Source organism: Alternaria atra, assembly GCF_907166805.1.
Source record: "Alternaria atra isolate CS162 genome assembly, contig: 25, whole genome shotgun sequence".
Taxonomy (NCBI): Eukaryota; Fungi; Ascomycota; class Dothideomycetes; order Pleosporales; family Pleosporaceae; genus Alternaria; species Alternaria atra.
This window is the reverse complement of record NW_025091323.1, coordinates 1623808-1639191: the sequence shown is the minus strand read 5'-3', so window position 1 is coordinate 1639191 and position 15384 is coordinate 1623808. Positions and strand designations below refer to the sequence as shown.

The window sequence follows — 15384 nt, the reverse complement described above, 5'->3', positions numbered from 1 at the left end:
GTGCCATCGATACCGCTTACACAAGTTTCCAACTTGCCCACTTGTTGCTAACATAAGCTTATATCCGTCAAGCTATCCGCGGGGTTTCGCTTAAACAAGCAGAAGTAAAAGCCTGTATGTGTGGTCCTACAAGATATGAGCAAACATATCACGGCGCAACCCCTCCTCGCCTGACCTTCCTCTACATCTTTCGATAACTAGGATACATGTTGTGGCACAGCACGCCAGTCTTTCTTTTTCTTCCAGAAGACACACATCGATACCTAGTTTGGCTTACTTTTCTGCAGGCTGGAAAAGAGGTCGCAGATTTGAATAAATCGCTTGGCTGTTTACAGGATTGACAATGCGGTCTGCGCCGTGATACAACAGCAAGTCGCTGCGCCGCGTTACATGTCGTGTCCACTCATCATTCAGCTGCAAAGCTAGAAGGATTCTATACTAGGTAAAGTGCTCTATGTCCATCTCTATGAGGTCACTTCAAAGTACCCGGCTGCTGGATTGGGTACCATGCAAGATGGAAAGATCGCAGTTTAGTCGAACAATAAATATAACTCTATCATGTCAGGAACTTGGTATTGGGATCGTTGCACAGTATGCGGTGGACTCTTGAAACTTTTGATCCCGGCTGACCGGTACTCTGAGCTAATGTCTCTCATACACGGTCGCGTACCCAAGTTGCTACGAAGAACTCCACTGCGTTGCCAGTGGCTTCTACTACATGTGCAGAGGAGCGCCGTGGGTTCAAGAATTGGTCAGAAATACTGTTGCACCACTGTCGTGCATCTCAGAAAATTGTGCAGAGCCTGCAAAGAGAGATATTACCGCGAACTCTCAGTAATGCATCTCGGTTTTGACTGACTTTGCACAACCTTCGTTACCTCCGTCTTGTTTGGGTGCAATAATCATGGTCTCAGTATCGATACTATGATCAACATGGGGAACATCACGCTAAGTTATTTCGACGCGTGGCCAGCGTCCACATCCATGTATCTGATATCTACGACTCCGACGATGTTGTCTACGTCCGCTTTTGTACCCACGACTTCCTCGATGCTTACAACAACGCGACCTTCGACTGGACAGCCAGCTCCCTCGCAAGCTGCTGCTGAAGGTTTGAATACAAAAAGCGGAGGGGTCGGTGCGGCAGCGACGGGTGGACTCGCCGCAGGAATTACGGTTGCTGGTATCGCAATCATCGCACTAATAGTATGGTTCGTCATCCGCAGGAGGCAGAAAGCAGCTCAGACTAGAGAAGCACCTATGGTAATGTCAACGCAGCGGGATGATTCCGATGAAAAGACGGACTCCTATCCTCACCACAACCATGAACCTACTTATGAGCTACAGGGGGATGATCCGCCCACCATGAACAGTCGCACAAGCCACCATATGTCCGAACTTGATCCAATACGTCCGCCGTCAGAGCTTGAATTGATCCGTCCCATGTCTAAGCTCAGTTCGAAGCAAACGGATCACGATCGCTGGTCGGCCAACAACAGTATGCCAGTGAGTCCGTCGAGCCTGCCGGATGTGCAAGAGAATGAAGAAACAATTTCGACTTCGCAACCAGGCAGGTTCAGCCATATTCGTACTGCGAGGGCTTCGAAGATCCATCGACGGTTCAGCTCTGTCTAGCAGCGTGTTCAATGTTTCTGGGGAGACTGTTTTTTGGGGGATGATGAGCTTGTAGCTTTCATTTGACAGCATCACGTCGTAAGCGCACAAACGGCGTTCTTAGAGAAGCCTTTAGGAAACAGTCCTTGTTGTTCCAGCCACTTCGTTCTTGTACCCATTCTCATATCTCTTTCTCTTCTCTTGTTTGTTGAAAGATGGCCGAGATGGTCAGTTCTCGGACACTTCGTCGCATCATTACCGTGGCGGCGCCGATGCCACCACTTCCGACTCCTCTCATTGCAGAGCAGCGCACATTCATGATGAAGTCCAGTACTTTTCATTCGAGCGCTCCAGAGACACCGCCATGTCTGACACCTTCCTCTAATCGGGCTTTGGAAACATAAATCGTGACGGTCGTAATTAGTGTCTTTGCTGTGGCGATGCTCGCGGCGTCTATGGCGTATCTCAGAAGGCGACCGAAGATGAATAGGAGCAGGCTTGGGTACGAGGATTGAGTTCTGGGCGTTGAAACACAAAAGGGAAACTTGCTTGGTTATCGATGATAATCCACCAAAGAAGATCCGGCAATGTGCCTGCACTCAGACGTTGCAATCTTGCGCCAGGTGACTAGGATTACAGGGCTGAAATCTGTACTGCCCGGTTGAAGTGGTACCTCTCCCCATTTGCTCTTTCAAGTTGGGATCGATTGGCGGATGCGAGGCGTTTCCCGTATTGTACAAGGTCACATGTCGGCTTGTACAAGGTACCCCGGCATCTTTCCATCTGCTTCGCGCACTTCACCACTAACTCGATGTTGGTAACAATACCAAGTGCTTGGGTACGGCCTAACGTCACGATCAAACTTGGAGGGCGGCGCAATTGTCGGCCAGAGCGGTCCAGTGAATCCTCCGGATGTTGGCCAAGTAGATAACGAGCATCGAGTGACCTTCGAGATCGCCAATGCAGGTAGAAGTCGTGGTCTTCGGGTCTTCCAGAAACATAGTGTTTAGCGCCAACGTTTCCAGACATGACCATGACTGCATTCACTAACTGAAAATCCTACTGGGAAATCACTAGGGTGCCATTTCCTTAGTGATTCCATCTCACAATGAAAGAGATGAAGGGTCCGGTTTTGATAGTGGTTATCTCTAGCGGATGTGGATCGGTCCGAGCAGTGTCAGATGCGGACGAGTTTTCCAGCATTTTCTTCTTGGTGTGGAGCAGCCGAGTACGCGATATGTAATCGGAATTAAACCATGCTGTCGTGGGAGCGGCAATCACCACTGGGTCTTTGTGCGGCGATGCGTGGAGTCTAGCTGTGTCAGGCCAAGGACATGGCCGTCAAGCGCGTCAACTGCCACCCCAGTGTGTTGCCGGCCCGTGCACGAGCTGCCTGACGTGCGGGGGCAAAACCGCCGCGGCTGACCTGACCATCCCACAACGATCAACTCAGCTCCGCCCTGGCATTACATGCACGACACCGCCTGATACAATGTCATCCTTTATCAAGGCCAGAACTTGCGCCTCAATAAAAGGGCAAGATATCACATCCGAGGCTACTTGCAGGCCGTTGATAATGATGGCTCGCTTTTTGTCGGTTCCCACAAACGTCAAATACGTCCTTATCAGACTACCAGCGAATTAAGGATAGGCAAGAAACTTGGCTTGCCGTGCCATGGCCACCGCCAAGACATGCAGGACAGGGTCAGTCCCACCAGTCCAACTGCATCAAGAAGGAGACATACGCGGAGTAGACAGACGCACCATCATGGCTCGCTGGACCGGGCGATTGGCGCTGCGGTCAAGAAGCTCTAGAATGAACCATTCCCCAATATTGGTCGAATCTGGTTTTACTCGTTCCACACCATCCTTTCACTGCAAACCTCTTTGCTTGGCCGTCTTGGGTTACTTCGCCCGTCGCGACAAGCCTCCCGGGTAGCTCGTTATCAGCACCGTTCTAAGGGACCAATATCTCGCCCTCCCCGCAGCCTCGGTCGTATAACAACCGGTCAGCCCTGCTTGCTTTGGCTGCGCCCAAGGCTTTTTCGCTGCCTCACCCGCCTGTATTTGAAGAGACTTGTTGTCGATATAGTTTCTTTTTCCCCGGTCCCTCCAGGATCTGAGTTGCTTCACCTTCTTGGGTTTGCGCCCTCGCTATCACCGCCTACACTCGCCCGTTTGCGGCTATTACTACAACGCGCTATAAAAGAGATAGTCAACAAGACTGTGTTAGCACAACGTCTCACCCAAAATGGCTATCTGGAACCGCAAGTCGAGTTCCTCAGACGGCGCGAGCCCTCACGCTTCCTCCGACCCTGAGTATGGTGTCAAGTCCGAGTACCAGCATGCAACCGGAGAGGTTCCCACCGTCGACGCTAACGGCGTTGTCGTCCACGCCGACCATACGCATTTGCATCGTGGTCTGAAGTCGCGTCATATTACTATGATTGCCATCGGAGGAGCCATTGGTACTGGTCTTATCATCGGTACTGGCAAGGCTTTGGCACAATCTGGGTAAGTTGCGCGAATCTGGCACATGTTGATCTAAACTGATGATGATAGTCCTGGTTCAATTCTCATCGCTTACACTTCGGTCGGTCTTATCGTCTACGTCGTCATGACTGCTCTGGGCGAAATGGCTGCCTGGATTCCTCACGCTTCTGGTTTCGCTGGCTATGCTACCCGTTTCTGCGACCCTGCTCTTGGTTTTGCTCTTGGTTGGACTTATTGGTGCAAGTACATCATTACAACACCGAATCAGCTTACTGCTACCGCTCTGATTCTCCAGGAATGGAAGTCGAGAGATGAAGTTAATCCGGGTGTCTGGATCGCAATCTTCTTAGCCGCCATCATCGCCATCAATTACTTCGGTATCAAGTTCTTTGGTGAACTCGAATTCTGGCTTAGTTCGATCAAGGTCGTTACGATTGTGAGTAGTGCTTGCTTTTGACATGAAAGATGCGAACTAACCACCAAAAAGGTCGGTGTTATCATCCTCTCGTTCCTCCTCGCGGTTGGTGTTGGGCCTGGCGGTGCAACTGGCTTCAAGTACTACGATGATCCCGGTGCTTTCAAGCCGTATATCACCACCGGCTCTGCTGGTAAATTTTACGGTTTCTGGAGCTCCTTGGTCAATGCCGTCTTTGCCTACCTTGGTACCGAACTTATCGGTGTTACCGTTGGTGAAGCCCAGAACCCACGCAAGACCATCCCTCGCGCCATCAAGCTTACCTTTTACCGAATCTTGTTCTTCTACTGCTTGTCTGTATTCTTCCTCGGAATGATCGTTCCTTACGACTCTTCGGAGCTAGCATTCGCAAACAAGGCCACCACTGGTGCCTCTGCTTCGCCCTTTGTGGTCGCCATCAAGATCGCAAAGATCCCGGCTCTTCCCACCATCGTCAATGCTTGCATTCTACTCTTTACCTTCAGCGCCTCGAACTCGGATCTATACATCGCCTCCCGTACAATCTACGGTCTTGCCGTCGAAGGCCATGCTCCCAAGATCTTCCTCTGGACCGACAAGCGCGGTGTGCCGGTACCTGCTTTGCTCGTCTCTGCACTATTCTGTTGCACTGCCTTCATGAATGCAGCAGATGATGCCAAGGTCGTCTTCGGCTACTTCGTCAACCTCACGACCATTTTTGGGCTTCTATCCTGGATTTCGCTTCTGGTGTCGCACATCTGGTTCGTTCGTGCGCGCCGCGCTCAAGGCATCACCAATGACCAGATGGCCTACCATGCTCCATTCGGTTTGACCGGCTCCTATATTGCGCTGTTCTTCTGCATTCTCATCGCTCTAACGAAGAATTTCAACGTCTTCACCAAGAGCCCCAAGACCTACGGCGATTTCGATTACAAGAACTTCGTCACTGGATACCTTGTAAGTTCCAGCAGCCTTTGCCATAAAGATCCGATGCTAATCTACTACTTCAGGGCATTCCGATTTACTTGATTTGCATCTTTGGTTACAAGTACACCATGAAGTCCAAGATGGTCAAGCCTCACGAAGCCGACTTCTACACTGGTAAAGGCGAGATTGACCGCGAGGAGGAGGCTTTCCTCGCTCATGCTGCAGAGAAGCGGGCTACCGAGGGTAAGGGTGGCAGTTGGTTCTACCGAACCTTCATCGCATGGTTGATTTAGATGCGTTACCAGCGACTCCATTCGTTTATCTATTGGATACCATCGCTATGCATAGGTTACCGAAAGGTACTGGCTGTGCCCTCACCAGGTGTCACAAAAGAATATGATCTCCCCGAAATGTCCAAATATTGGTTTTTCCAACATCGTTGCCACTCCGTTGGTCTTCTGTCCTCTTGTCGTGTAATATGTGTAATGCTGCTTTCGTTCGTGACTTACATGCTATTATGCTTTTACAGGTAACTGCGTGCTCGTATACTCTAATCATCCGAACAACATACGTGCAGTTATGTCTTTACTCATAACTTGTGCATAACGCATACCAGAACGTCTTAACGTACTCGCCAAGCCAAGTCACGTTACCCGCTTCGCAACCCTGCCACCCTATACGAACGCAACTTTGCGACTCACCAACACAACGTCGCATTAGACTCACAATTAAGCTCCCGCGCCAGCGCAGACGAGAGATCCTTATCAAAGAGCCAAATCGACAAGCAAACCACAGAGTCTTGGGTTGTTGCCGTCCTTGCCGTCTGGGAGATTCCCCAATGGGCTGGTCGATCGGATACACGGCAACCACAAGCTTGGGTGCTGGAGACCCTCTTTGCGGTGCGTGTAATTCAACACCATGCCCTCCCATCGCAATTTCGTCAGTCATTATCACCACGTCACGTCCTGACGCGCTAAATTGCCTTTGACTCGTCGCAGTACTATCACATCAACGTACATACCGCTCGGAGTTACCGTCAGCGTCAGTGAGGTCCTTCCGGGTCACCTGCGCATCGTTGTGACATGCACGACACAACTCCCTTCGCTTTCGTTATCCTAAAGCGATAGTATACGACAAGGCAAACGGTGCGCCGACCGCCTACTTATAGGCCCTTTCGAGCCCTTTCTGAGGCCAACATCGCCTGCTGCACTGCAAATCCAGCCTGCCATCGGAGCCGACCGAGCAGCCTTGCTGTGCACTGGAAATCCGCAATGACAGATTATCGCCCTTCACGCGCGCTTCATGACATCCTATGAAGGGACGGTGGCTATGCTGTTACTATGGCGTCATGGCTTTTGAATGACTGGTCGGAAATGATGCCGAGTCAGTCGGTGAGAAGATGGGCTGCAATGCTATTGACATGAGTAGCGTCGCAGAGGACACACTTTCCACGCGCCCATCGCAGATTTTGACTACAGACTTGGGTCTGGCCCATGAAGAGGCAATCCTTCTACGATTCCCTTGCATTTAGTGCTCGCTTATCGCCAATGGCACAATGACACAATGCTTCTATAGGTCTTCTATGGCGAGGACGCCCAACATACCTTGTTTGCATGGTAGCCACGGGAAGGATTCAACGTACCAAGGGGGCCAGGGAGCAGTAATATGCATTGCCGTGCTGTGCTATTCGTCTGTAGGGCTTGCCGTTCTTCCATACCCTACCTTTCACCTAATAGAGAAGCGTCACCTGAACTTCACGATGCTCGTTGGAGTACCCCAAGGACTCAACAAGTGTCAATGTCCTCTTGTGGGCTTAGATGCCAGCACTACGACGTACACAGTGAAGCGCTCTTCCTCACGATGTAGGTATTGGATACTCATCCCCGCTATGTCGTGGAGTGAGCGGAGGGACTGGGTGAAAGCTGAAGGGCACCTCTGATCTAGTGCGCGCCCCTTCAGACAGTGGATCAAGAGTAGTATCACAGGTAATGTACAAGGCAAATGGTTCTCATCAAGTCATTTGAAGCTTCACATTCTCCTGAGATGCATATATACCACTTACCGTGACATAGTTCGTAGTCATTACGCAGTCACCACAAGCACACTCAGTCTCAAGCTTCATTACAATCCAGAGTTACCGCAACAGTCGAAAACGCTCCTCAGTGCTACCACTCATCAGAAACTGTCACAATCATCATTCATACACGACATATAACCGCTTCTTCACGCACCAATCTTCGGGATCAAAGCCATTGTCCCAGACTATCGTAACAAACTCGACCAACACTAAACGACCAACTTGAAGCAACTATGACACAATCAAACTCCCCCGTTACTTCAGAAAACATGTGGATAAACCACGAAGAATCCTTCGAGTCGCCATGTGTTCTAATCTCTATGCATCAGCATAAGAGTGAAGGGCGCCGACATGGCTCAATCTTGGCAATGAAAGAAACGGTTTCTAGAGCCTCGGACTATCAATCTCCAAGGGAACATGCGACACCTCCGCACTATCGTGCTTTGTCCGGCCGTCTACATAGCGATGTCCTCCCGATGAGCACTTTCTCAGGCACGTCAGCAGATATGTGGTATTGTGCGACCTGCGAAGATTGGAACAACAACTGGCTTGACTTCTGCCCAACATGTGGTGGGAGAAAGTAGGGGTTCCCACGACCTGTCGACGTCCTCAATGGTTTAGTATTGGATTCGCCTCATCTCTTCTTGTCGCGCGGATAATTCATTTTGTTGAGTTAAACGATCTGGGCGGAAGGATGCATTCGCGGAGTTCAGGTGTCTTTTTGTTCACACTGTCGTTTCTGCATCTCATTGACATGGTGTTTCCATACTTGTTTCCTCTATGTTCTGCTTTCAGTTTTTGTTTTTCTATTAGAAGTATTCCCTTTCTCACAGTCGCTACCAAGTCCTTCTACGTTGTTCCTTAGGGTTAGCTCTTAGATATACACTTACTTTTGTTCTGGAATTGGGCGTTGATGGCAGTCAATAGTAGAACATATATCATATGAAATCGTTCGTAAATCTTGCTAAAAGGTATACTAATACAACGTAGCATGTTATGTGCAAGTACTCACTTGAGCTATGATTGAATACCCTGGATTACCATTGTTTGGACGCGGAACATGTTCCGCCTCGCCGCGGCTTCTTACCCAAACCAGTAACCCGCCACCTGCATCACCCACTACGCAAACCCCAACAAGCAAAAACTACCGTTCATCATCTCCGCTCCTACCCCAGCTTTCCCCCAGATCCACATACCTCCACAACCAATCTTATCCTCGCTTAAGACTGGACGGAAAAAGTCTTGATGCACGTCGAAGGCGTCAGTCACGAACTTTGAGTGGCCGGACGGCAGGTAAGAGAAGTTAAGAGGGTGGGGAGGGGCTGGGCGTGCGTCAATGGCGGAATTTATTCTATGACCGAACCAGAGCTTGTAAAGGTCGGGATATGTACCCGCGGAGCAAAGTTGATGCTTGTTGGATATTCACGGCAGACGGTAGTGGTGCGCCCAATGGGGGTGGAGACGATGGATAACCAAACATGCAGTATTCGCGCTCGCACGACAGCGTTGATCCGCGGCTTGTGGCTTTTATGCCGTAGTTTGGGACGATCCCCAGACTTTTGTGTCTAGACCTAGAGGTCCCCTACCTGTCTCATATCTTCATCGTTGCGCGGTGTTGCTTGCACTTCTTTTTTTGTCCATAATTGATTCATCCCTCAAACACTGGTGTCTGTACCTCTACTACCATGGACGAGAAGCCTACCATACACCGGCTTTTTCACGCAACTGATTCCCCAGATAGCACATCTATCCACGCCGAACGAAAAGCCTCCATCACATCTTTTGGCCATCATGGGAAATCAAAAGCCGAGGAGAAGGAGCGTATCGATGCGCTGGCCACTAGTCCGGGTGTAACAATGGCATCTTTTGCTCACCTTGACGAGAAGAAGATACTGCGAAAGATGGACTTGCGCCTTATACCCATGTTGGCATTGTTGTATTTGTTGAGTTTCCTTGACCGAGGAAATATCGGTAATGCGAAGATTGAAGGTCTGACGGAAGATCTGAACATGTCGGGCGCGCAATACAACTGGTACGCTCTTCGTGATTCTATTGCTTCATCGATTATTATCATAGTCTAACATGAAGAACAGGTGTTTAACAGTGTTCTTCTTCACCTACGCCTTCTTTGAAGTACCCTCGAACCTGTTGCTCAAGAAGCTCCGGCCGTCGATCTGGCTACCAACCATCATGGTAGCTTGGGGTATCGTCATGACACTGATGGGTATAGTGCAGAGTTACGAGGGTCTCCTAATAGCCAGGATCTTCTTGGGGGTAACAGAAGCTGGGTATGTCCTTTCTCAACATCGCCTATCCACGTCCCCACCATCCCAGCATACCAAACAACCACACTCAACTAGACCCTTCAGCTAACTGAGCATGCAAACAGACTATTCCCAGGAGTAGCATACTACATCACTATGTGGTACGCCCGACACGAAGCGCAATTCCGCCAAGCCCTCTTCTTCTCCGCTGCCTCGGTCGCAGGCGCCTTCTCGGGCCTCCTTGCCTTTGGCATCGCACACATGGACGGCGTAGGAAATCTTGCGGGATGGCGCTGGATCTTCATCTTGGAGGGCATACTGACTGTCATCGTGGCAATCATTGCATACTTCACTCTCTTCGACTTTCCCGAGACTGCCTCTTTCCTGACAGAAGAAGAACGTGCTTTTGTTGTTTACCGCCTGAAGTACCAGAACTACAAGGAAGAGGCAGACGGTGGTGTGAGGGTCGCGCAGGACGACACTTTCCAATGGAAGTTTGTCAAAGCCGCTTTCCTGGACTGGCAAATCTGGACGAACATTTTGGTTTATTGGGGTGTGTCTCATTTCCCATCTCCTCTCCTGACGCGTTGAGCTAACAGAGCTAGGTATCGTATGCCCGCTGTATGGCATATCCCTCTTCCTTCCCTCAATCATTCGCGCGCTTGGGTATAGCTCTTCGACGGCTCAACTCCTCACTGTACCCATCTACATCACGGCATCCGTCCTAGCTGTCATCGTCGCATACTTCAGCGATAAAGTTGGAAAGCGGTATCCGTTTATTTTGGTGTGCCTATGCATCATGGCTGTCGGCTTTATCATGTGCATCGCAGGTGGCAGCGTGCCAGGGCTCGTATACGCGGGTGTCTTCATTGCGGCATGTGCTCTCTACCCAGCCTTCCCAGGCAACATCACCTGGCTCAGTAACAACCTCGCTGGAAGCACGAAGAGAGCTACTGGACAAGCTATCCAGATCGCTGTGGGTAATTTGGCAGGCGGTAAGATAACTCTCCATCTTGTGTTTGTTGAGGTTACTGACTTTCCCTAGCCATGGCTTCCAACTTCTATCGCGCAGAAGATGCGCCCAGATATCTTCTTGGCCATGCTCTCGAACTCGGGTTCATCGTGGCGGGTATCCTAGCATTGCTAGTACTGGTGTTCAACTACAAGCGCATCAACGCGAAGAGGGAACGACAGGTAGCCGAGGGTGCGCATAATGGGTATACTCCCGAAGAGCTGGGCGCGCTTGGAGATCGGGCGATTACGTTCAAGTATTTCCTGTAGTCTGGGTGCCGTTAGTCTCGTACTCCAGACGAATAGAATGTGTTACGGCGTACCAGTTTGCTTGTGATCGCATATGTCCAGGACGCTTAAGATGACGTTTACCAGTCGAAACCCGTTTGTGTACAGTGAAACATCCTTCGTGCTCAGTAGTCTTGTATGCCCGTTTCACCCGTCAATACCTTCTCCTTCCCCTCTCCATCCGAGTCAAAGTCACTCTCCATACTTTCAAAATAGGCATCCTCCAGATCTCTCTCCTGCTCAGGATCGTCGTACTTGGGATTCTTGTCCACCAACTTATCGTACTCAAAGTCTTCGTCTCCGCCTCTTAGAAAGCGTTGTGTCATCTCGTCTACCCACCACGCTCTCCCTTCCTCTTTCGTCATAGGTACATCATCCTTGTCCTCCTCCATTATCTGCCCCTGAGGTCCACGGTTGTATGTGAAGAGTGAATTTGGGTCTGGCTGTGAAAGTGCGTCTTTCTTTGCTTCGGCGCGCCACAGATCGGTGGCCATCTGGCCAGAGAAGCCCTTCTTGCGCCCTTCGGCTTCGCGCTCGGATGCGGTTTGGAAGCGACGTATGAGGCGGTCATAAAGCAGCGGATCGGCGAGTTCGAGTGACGAGTCGGAAAAGTATTCGGGATGTACTTCGAGGTAGCGCTTGCGCCTGTTCTTTGCCTGGAGTCGTTGTGCACGTTCATCTTGTTGCTGGCGTAATTGATCGCGGAGTAGTGATTCGTCTATGTCGTCTTCCATGGCTACATCTCCATCTATAGGTGCTGATGCATCGCCGTTGGTATTGTCATTGACGTTCGCGGGGTTCTTGGCTTCGTCCGACACGTTCGCTGGTCGTAGGGCGAGAGACGCCATCGTGGGTGATCCGGTCATGTATGGCATGCTAAGAGGATTGACGCTTCAGGAACCCCTCCCACTGCAGTTGAGGTGTGAGGAGTGATTGTTCACGACGCGCATCGTCCATCTTCCAATGCTTGGTAATGACGCCACATGCCATGCTAGGCGCCACACTCTAGTGCGAAACGCGCCCAGTCGAAACGAACTCCACCGCAATGATCGCCCGTTTCACCCGTGCATCAAACAATTCAGCCAGGAACAGCTGGCCTTCTGGGTTTTTAATTTCAACGTTCCTTCTCTTCCTTTTCCTGCCTTGTACCCTTCTTTTGCAGTTGTCGCGTTGATTCGTCTTGTTGTTCGCAGGCCGAATACATCTTCTGCGGATATACGGTCCGTGTATAGTAGTCAAAGAGCTTGGGATCGCTTGGAGCATTTACGCGATATCTGGTCTTTTCGACGTTGGACATATCTCGCCATCTTTTTATCGCGGAGGTTACCACGGCAGCTTGTTCAAGAGCATTTACGCTGGAGTGCTGGAAAGAGATAGACCAGAGATTCTACAAAATGTCGCCCAGAAAGACGCAGAAGAAGCCAAAGGCAGCGAAAGAGGCGGAATCCCAGGCACAAAATGCAACAGCGTCAACTATCCTCCTGAATGTCGGTAGAGCAGCAGCACTCTTGCTTGTCGCAGGTTTCGCGTCGCCGGTATCACAACTGAACCTGTCGCCTGTCTATGGGTCCATTCCAGCATCGCTACACCATCAGCGGACAATGACTATCACTGCTGTTGCAGCCCTTTTAACGAGACGGGCTCTGAAAAGCTACGTATCTGCCAATGTCGCACAGTACATCGCTGTGGTCGCATACTGGACACCCGTCATTCAATTTCTTCTATTCCCATACAGCGGAAAGATCGGGGTTGAGTATGGACCGCTACTCATCGAATCTCTTACGTACTTCCCCCTGCTATTCCTCTCGATATTCGCTGCGGCCGACCTTTTGGAATGCATCGACATCACCGGAATCAATCCTTCGCCGTTGAAGGAGATCATTATTCCCACCGCATCTTATTTCACTGTGTCGACCGTCGCCAAGATCAGCAGCGCTCTTATCCCAGGCTTTATCGGAACATCCGTCTACTTTACACGTGTGGGTATGCAGATGCTTCTTGCATCGGCATCTGCATTCTTTAGCCCATCGCGCATCATCCTCCTCGCCTTTCCAGCAATCCTACACACGCTTTGGACGAACCCGCATCATCCTTCGGCTCATGGTTTACAACTAGCAAACTCCACGTTGCAAGCTACACAGAATTACACACTTCTCGCCCGTCAGGAGTCTGTCACTGGATACGTATCCGTTCTCGAGAACCATGCCGACAATGCTTTCCGTCTCCTCCGATGTGACCACTCCCTCCTCGGCGGCGAATGGCAGGTAACACCACAGGCCTATGCCAAGGGCCAACGGCAGCGCGAGTCCATATTCGCGGTCTTCGTTCTTCTCGAGGCCGTTCGTCTCATTGAGCCACCAGTCGATACTCTACCCACCATAGACGATAGCAAGAAATCCGCCTTGGTAATCGGTCTCGGCATTGGTACGGCACCCAACGCCATGATAAAACACGGCATAAACACTACCATCGTCGAACTCGACCCCGTAGTCCATCACTACGCAACAAAATACTTCGACTTAAACCCCGATCACACCGCCGTCATCGACGACGCGACAGCCTACGTAGCGCAGAAATCCGTGTCAGCACCAGGCAGCTTCGACTACATCATCCACGACGTGTTCACCGGCGGCGCGGAACCCGTATACCTTTTCACCACAGAGTTCATGCAGGGTCTCTACGACTTGCTGGCACCAGAGGGTGTTGTAGCAATCAACTACGCTGGCGATCTTACACTAGGCTCAACAAGACTGGTGTTGAACACCATCCACGCCATTTTCCCTGCCTGTCGCCTCTTCCGGGATTCCCCCGCGCCAGAAGAGCACAAGGAAGGCGAAGCCGATTTCATCAACATGGTCATCTTCTGCGTCAAGAACGATCATGGGTTAGGTAAAGCAGCTGTTAACTTCCGCGATGCGGTTCAAAAGGATTTCCTGAGCAGTATTGCGCGGAGGAACTTCTTGCAGCCGCAGAAGCAGTTGGAGGTAAAATACGACTTTGTGAGCAAGGAGAACGGAGGTAAGGTTATGGGGAATGCGGATGTGGGTGAGTTGGAGAAGTTCCATGAGGATGGCGCGGTTAGTCATTGGAGGATTATGAGGACGGTGCTGCCGGAGGGGGTGTGGGAGATGTGGTGAGTGAGAAGTGTGTAGCTGTGGCTGTAGTGGTTGGACTTGCGTGATGGCGGTGTGTAGGAAGCGAGAGTGTGATATACAGTGTGGGATAGACGATGGCGATGATAACTGGTATATAATCGTCGATAATCTAGAGCAACGTTCAAGAAAACAGGGCTGATTCCATGGCTCACATTTTCTTACGAGTTTCCTTTGCTAAATGTAGTGAGGGTGTATCTACGATATACATAATAGACCCCCTCTTTCGACAATCCAAAAAAGAAACGGCGTTCTATTCCCACTCCAATCAAGCACCGCACATTACGCATCTGCCAGACCTCCCTCGGGCAGCCATCTACAATACCTCTTTAGGCACCAACCCCACACATTCCATGTATCACGCGTTTCACCCCGACCTATCACTCTTAGGCTAAGCATTCGCCTTGAGGCACCTTATGTGACATAAGGCGCACTGGGCGTGAACCTTAATGCCATGATGGGTGCATAGAACTGGGTGATGAGATGGACACGTGCGGAGTGAGAAAGGTTGTCACACCGCACTCTGCAAGGTGATGGGGCAGGGATGCATTGTGCATTGCATGGATTTGGGCAGATCTGCATCGGTGAACGAGAAAGCTGTTCGGGATCGGAGTTATCGACATGGAATTGTGGATAAGCATGTAAGTGTGGATGGGGGTGTTGGGTAGGAAGGCATCAGTGGATCATGTGTTGGCTGCTCGCCGAAGTTGACTTATCTGAATTCTGGTGTATGGCTCGGTGACCAAGTGATATTCCCCGAAGTTCAGGTACGTTCCACCGTCCACGCACTTTAGCTTGGGGGATATATCCAAAACGCATCTCGCGTGCTAAAAGGTCTTCGAAGTCTACTGGGAAACTCTCCTCGTGGGGGGGTTTGGAAAGCTAATATACACATAGCAAGTCACCCCCCTTACCAACTCCCATCCCCACTTCTTTTCCTGCTTCAGCCTCAAAATGCACGGCACGAACAACTCAGTCGCTCCGCTTCCCGCTCGCTCGCTGCGCAGTTGATAGCCGCGTGATACATTTTCTCTCAAGCTGAGCTACACGGAGACGACATATCTGCAACGAGGCGTTACCCCGCTATTCGCGCACAGTGTTGGAAAGCCGAATAATTGAGATGTA

At 50.7% G+C, this 15384-nt stretch overlaps 4 protein-coding genes across 4 annotated transcripts; 3 read left to right on the top strand and 1 right to left on the bottom strand.

Moving 5' to 3' along the window:
- Nucleotides 1-3865: 3865 nt before the first annotated feature.
- Nucleotides 3866-5760, top strand: ALTATR162_LOCUS5554 (uncharacterized protein; the record flags this gene model as incomplete). Its single annotated transcript, XM_043313173.1, has 4 exons — nucleotides 3866-4128; nucleotides 4177-4543; nucleotides 4595-5497; nucleotides 5551-5760. 4 exons carry the CDS (start codon nucleotides 3866-3868, stop codon nucleotides 5758-5760), a joined length of 1743 nt encoding a protein of 580 aa, XP_043169108.1.
- Nucleotides 5761-9229: 3469 nt separating this feature from the next.
- On the top strand, nucleotides 9230-11089 carry ALTATR162_LOCUS5553 (uncharacterized protein; the record flags this gene model as incomplete). Its single annotated transcript, XM_043313172.1, has 5 exons — nucleotides 9230-9576; nucleotides 9638-9832; nucleotides 9934-10361; nucleotides 10414-10803; nucleotides 10854-11089. The coding sequence occupies 5 exons, from the start codon at nucleotides 9230-9232 to the stop codon at nucleotides 11087-11089; spliced, it is 1596 nt and encodes a 531-aa protein (XP_043169107.1).
- Nucleotides 11090-11232: 143 nt separating this feature from the next.
- ALTATR162_LOCUS5552 (uncharacterized protein) lies at nucleotides 11233-11955 on the bottom strand (the record flags this gene model as incomplete). The annotated part of the gene is made up of 1 exon (XM_043313171.1): nucleotides 11233-11955. One exon carries the CDS (start codon nucleotides 11953-11955, stop codon nucleotides 11233-11235), a length of 723 nt encoding a protein of 240 aa, XP_043169106.1.
- Nucleotides 11956-12501: 546 nt separating this feature from the next.
- Nucleotides 12502-14244, top strand: ALTATR162_LOCUS5551 (uncharacterized protein; the record flags this gene model as incomplete). Its single annotated transcript, XM_043313170.1, has 1 exon — nucleotides 12502-14244. One exon carries the CDS (start codon nucleotides 12502-12504, stop codon nucleotides 14242-14244), a length of 1743 nt encoding a protein of 580 aa, XP_043169105.1.
- Nucleotides 14245-15384: the final 1140 nt, after the last annotated feature.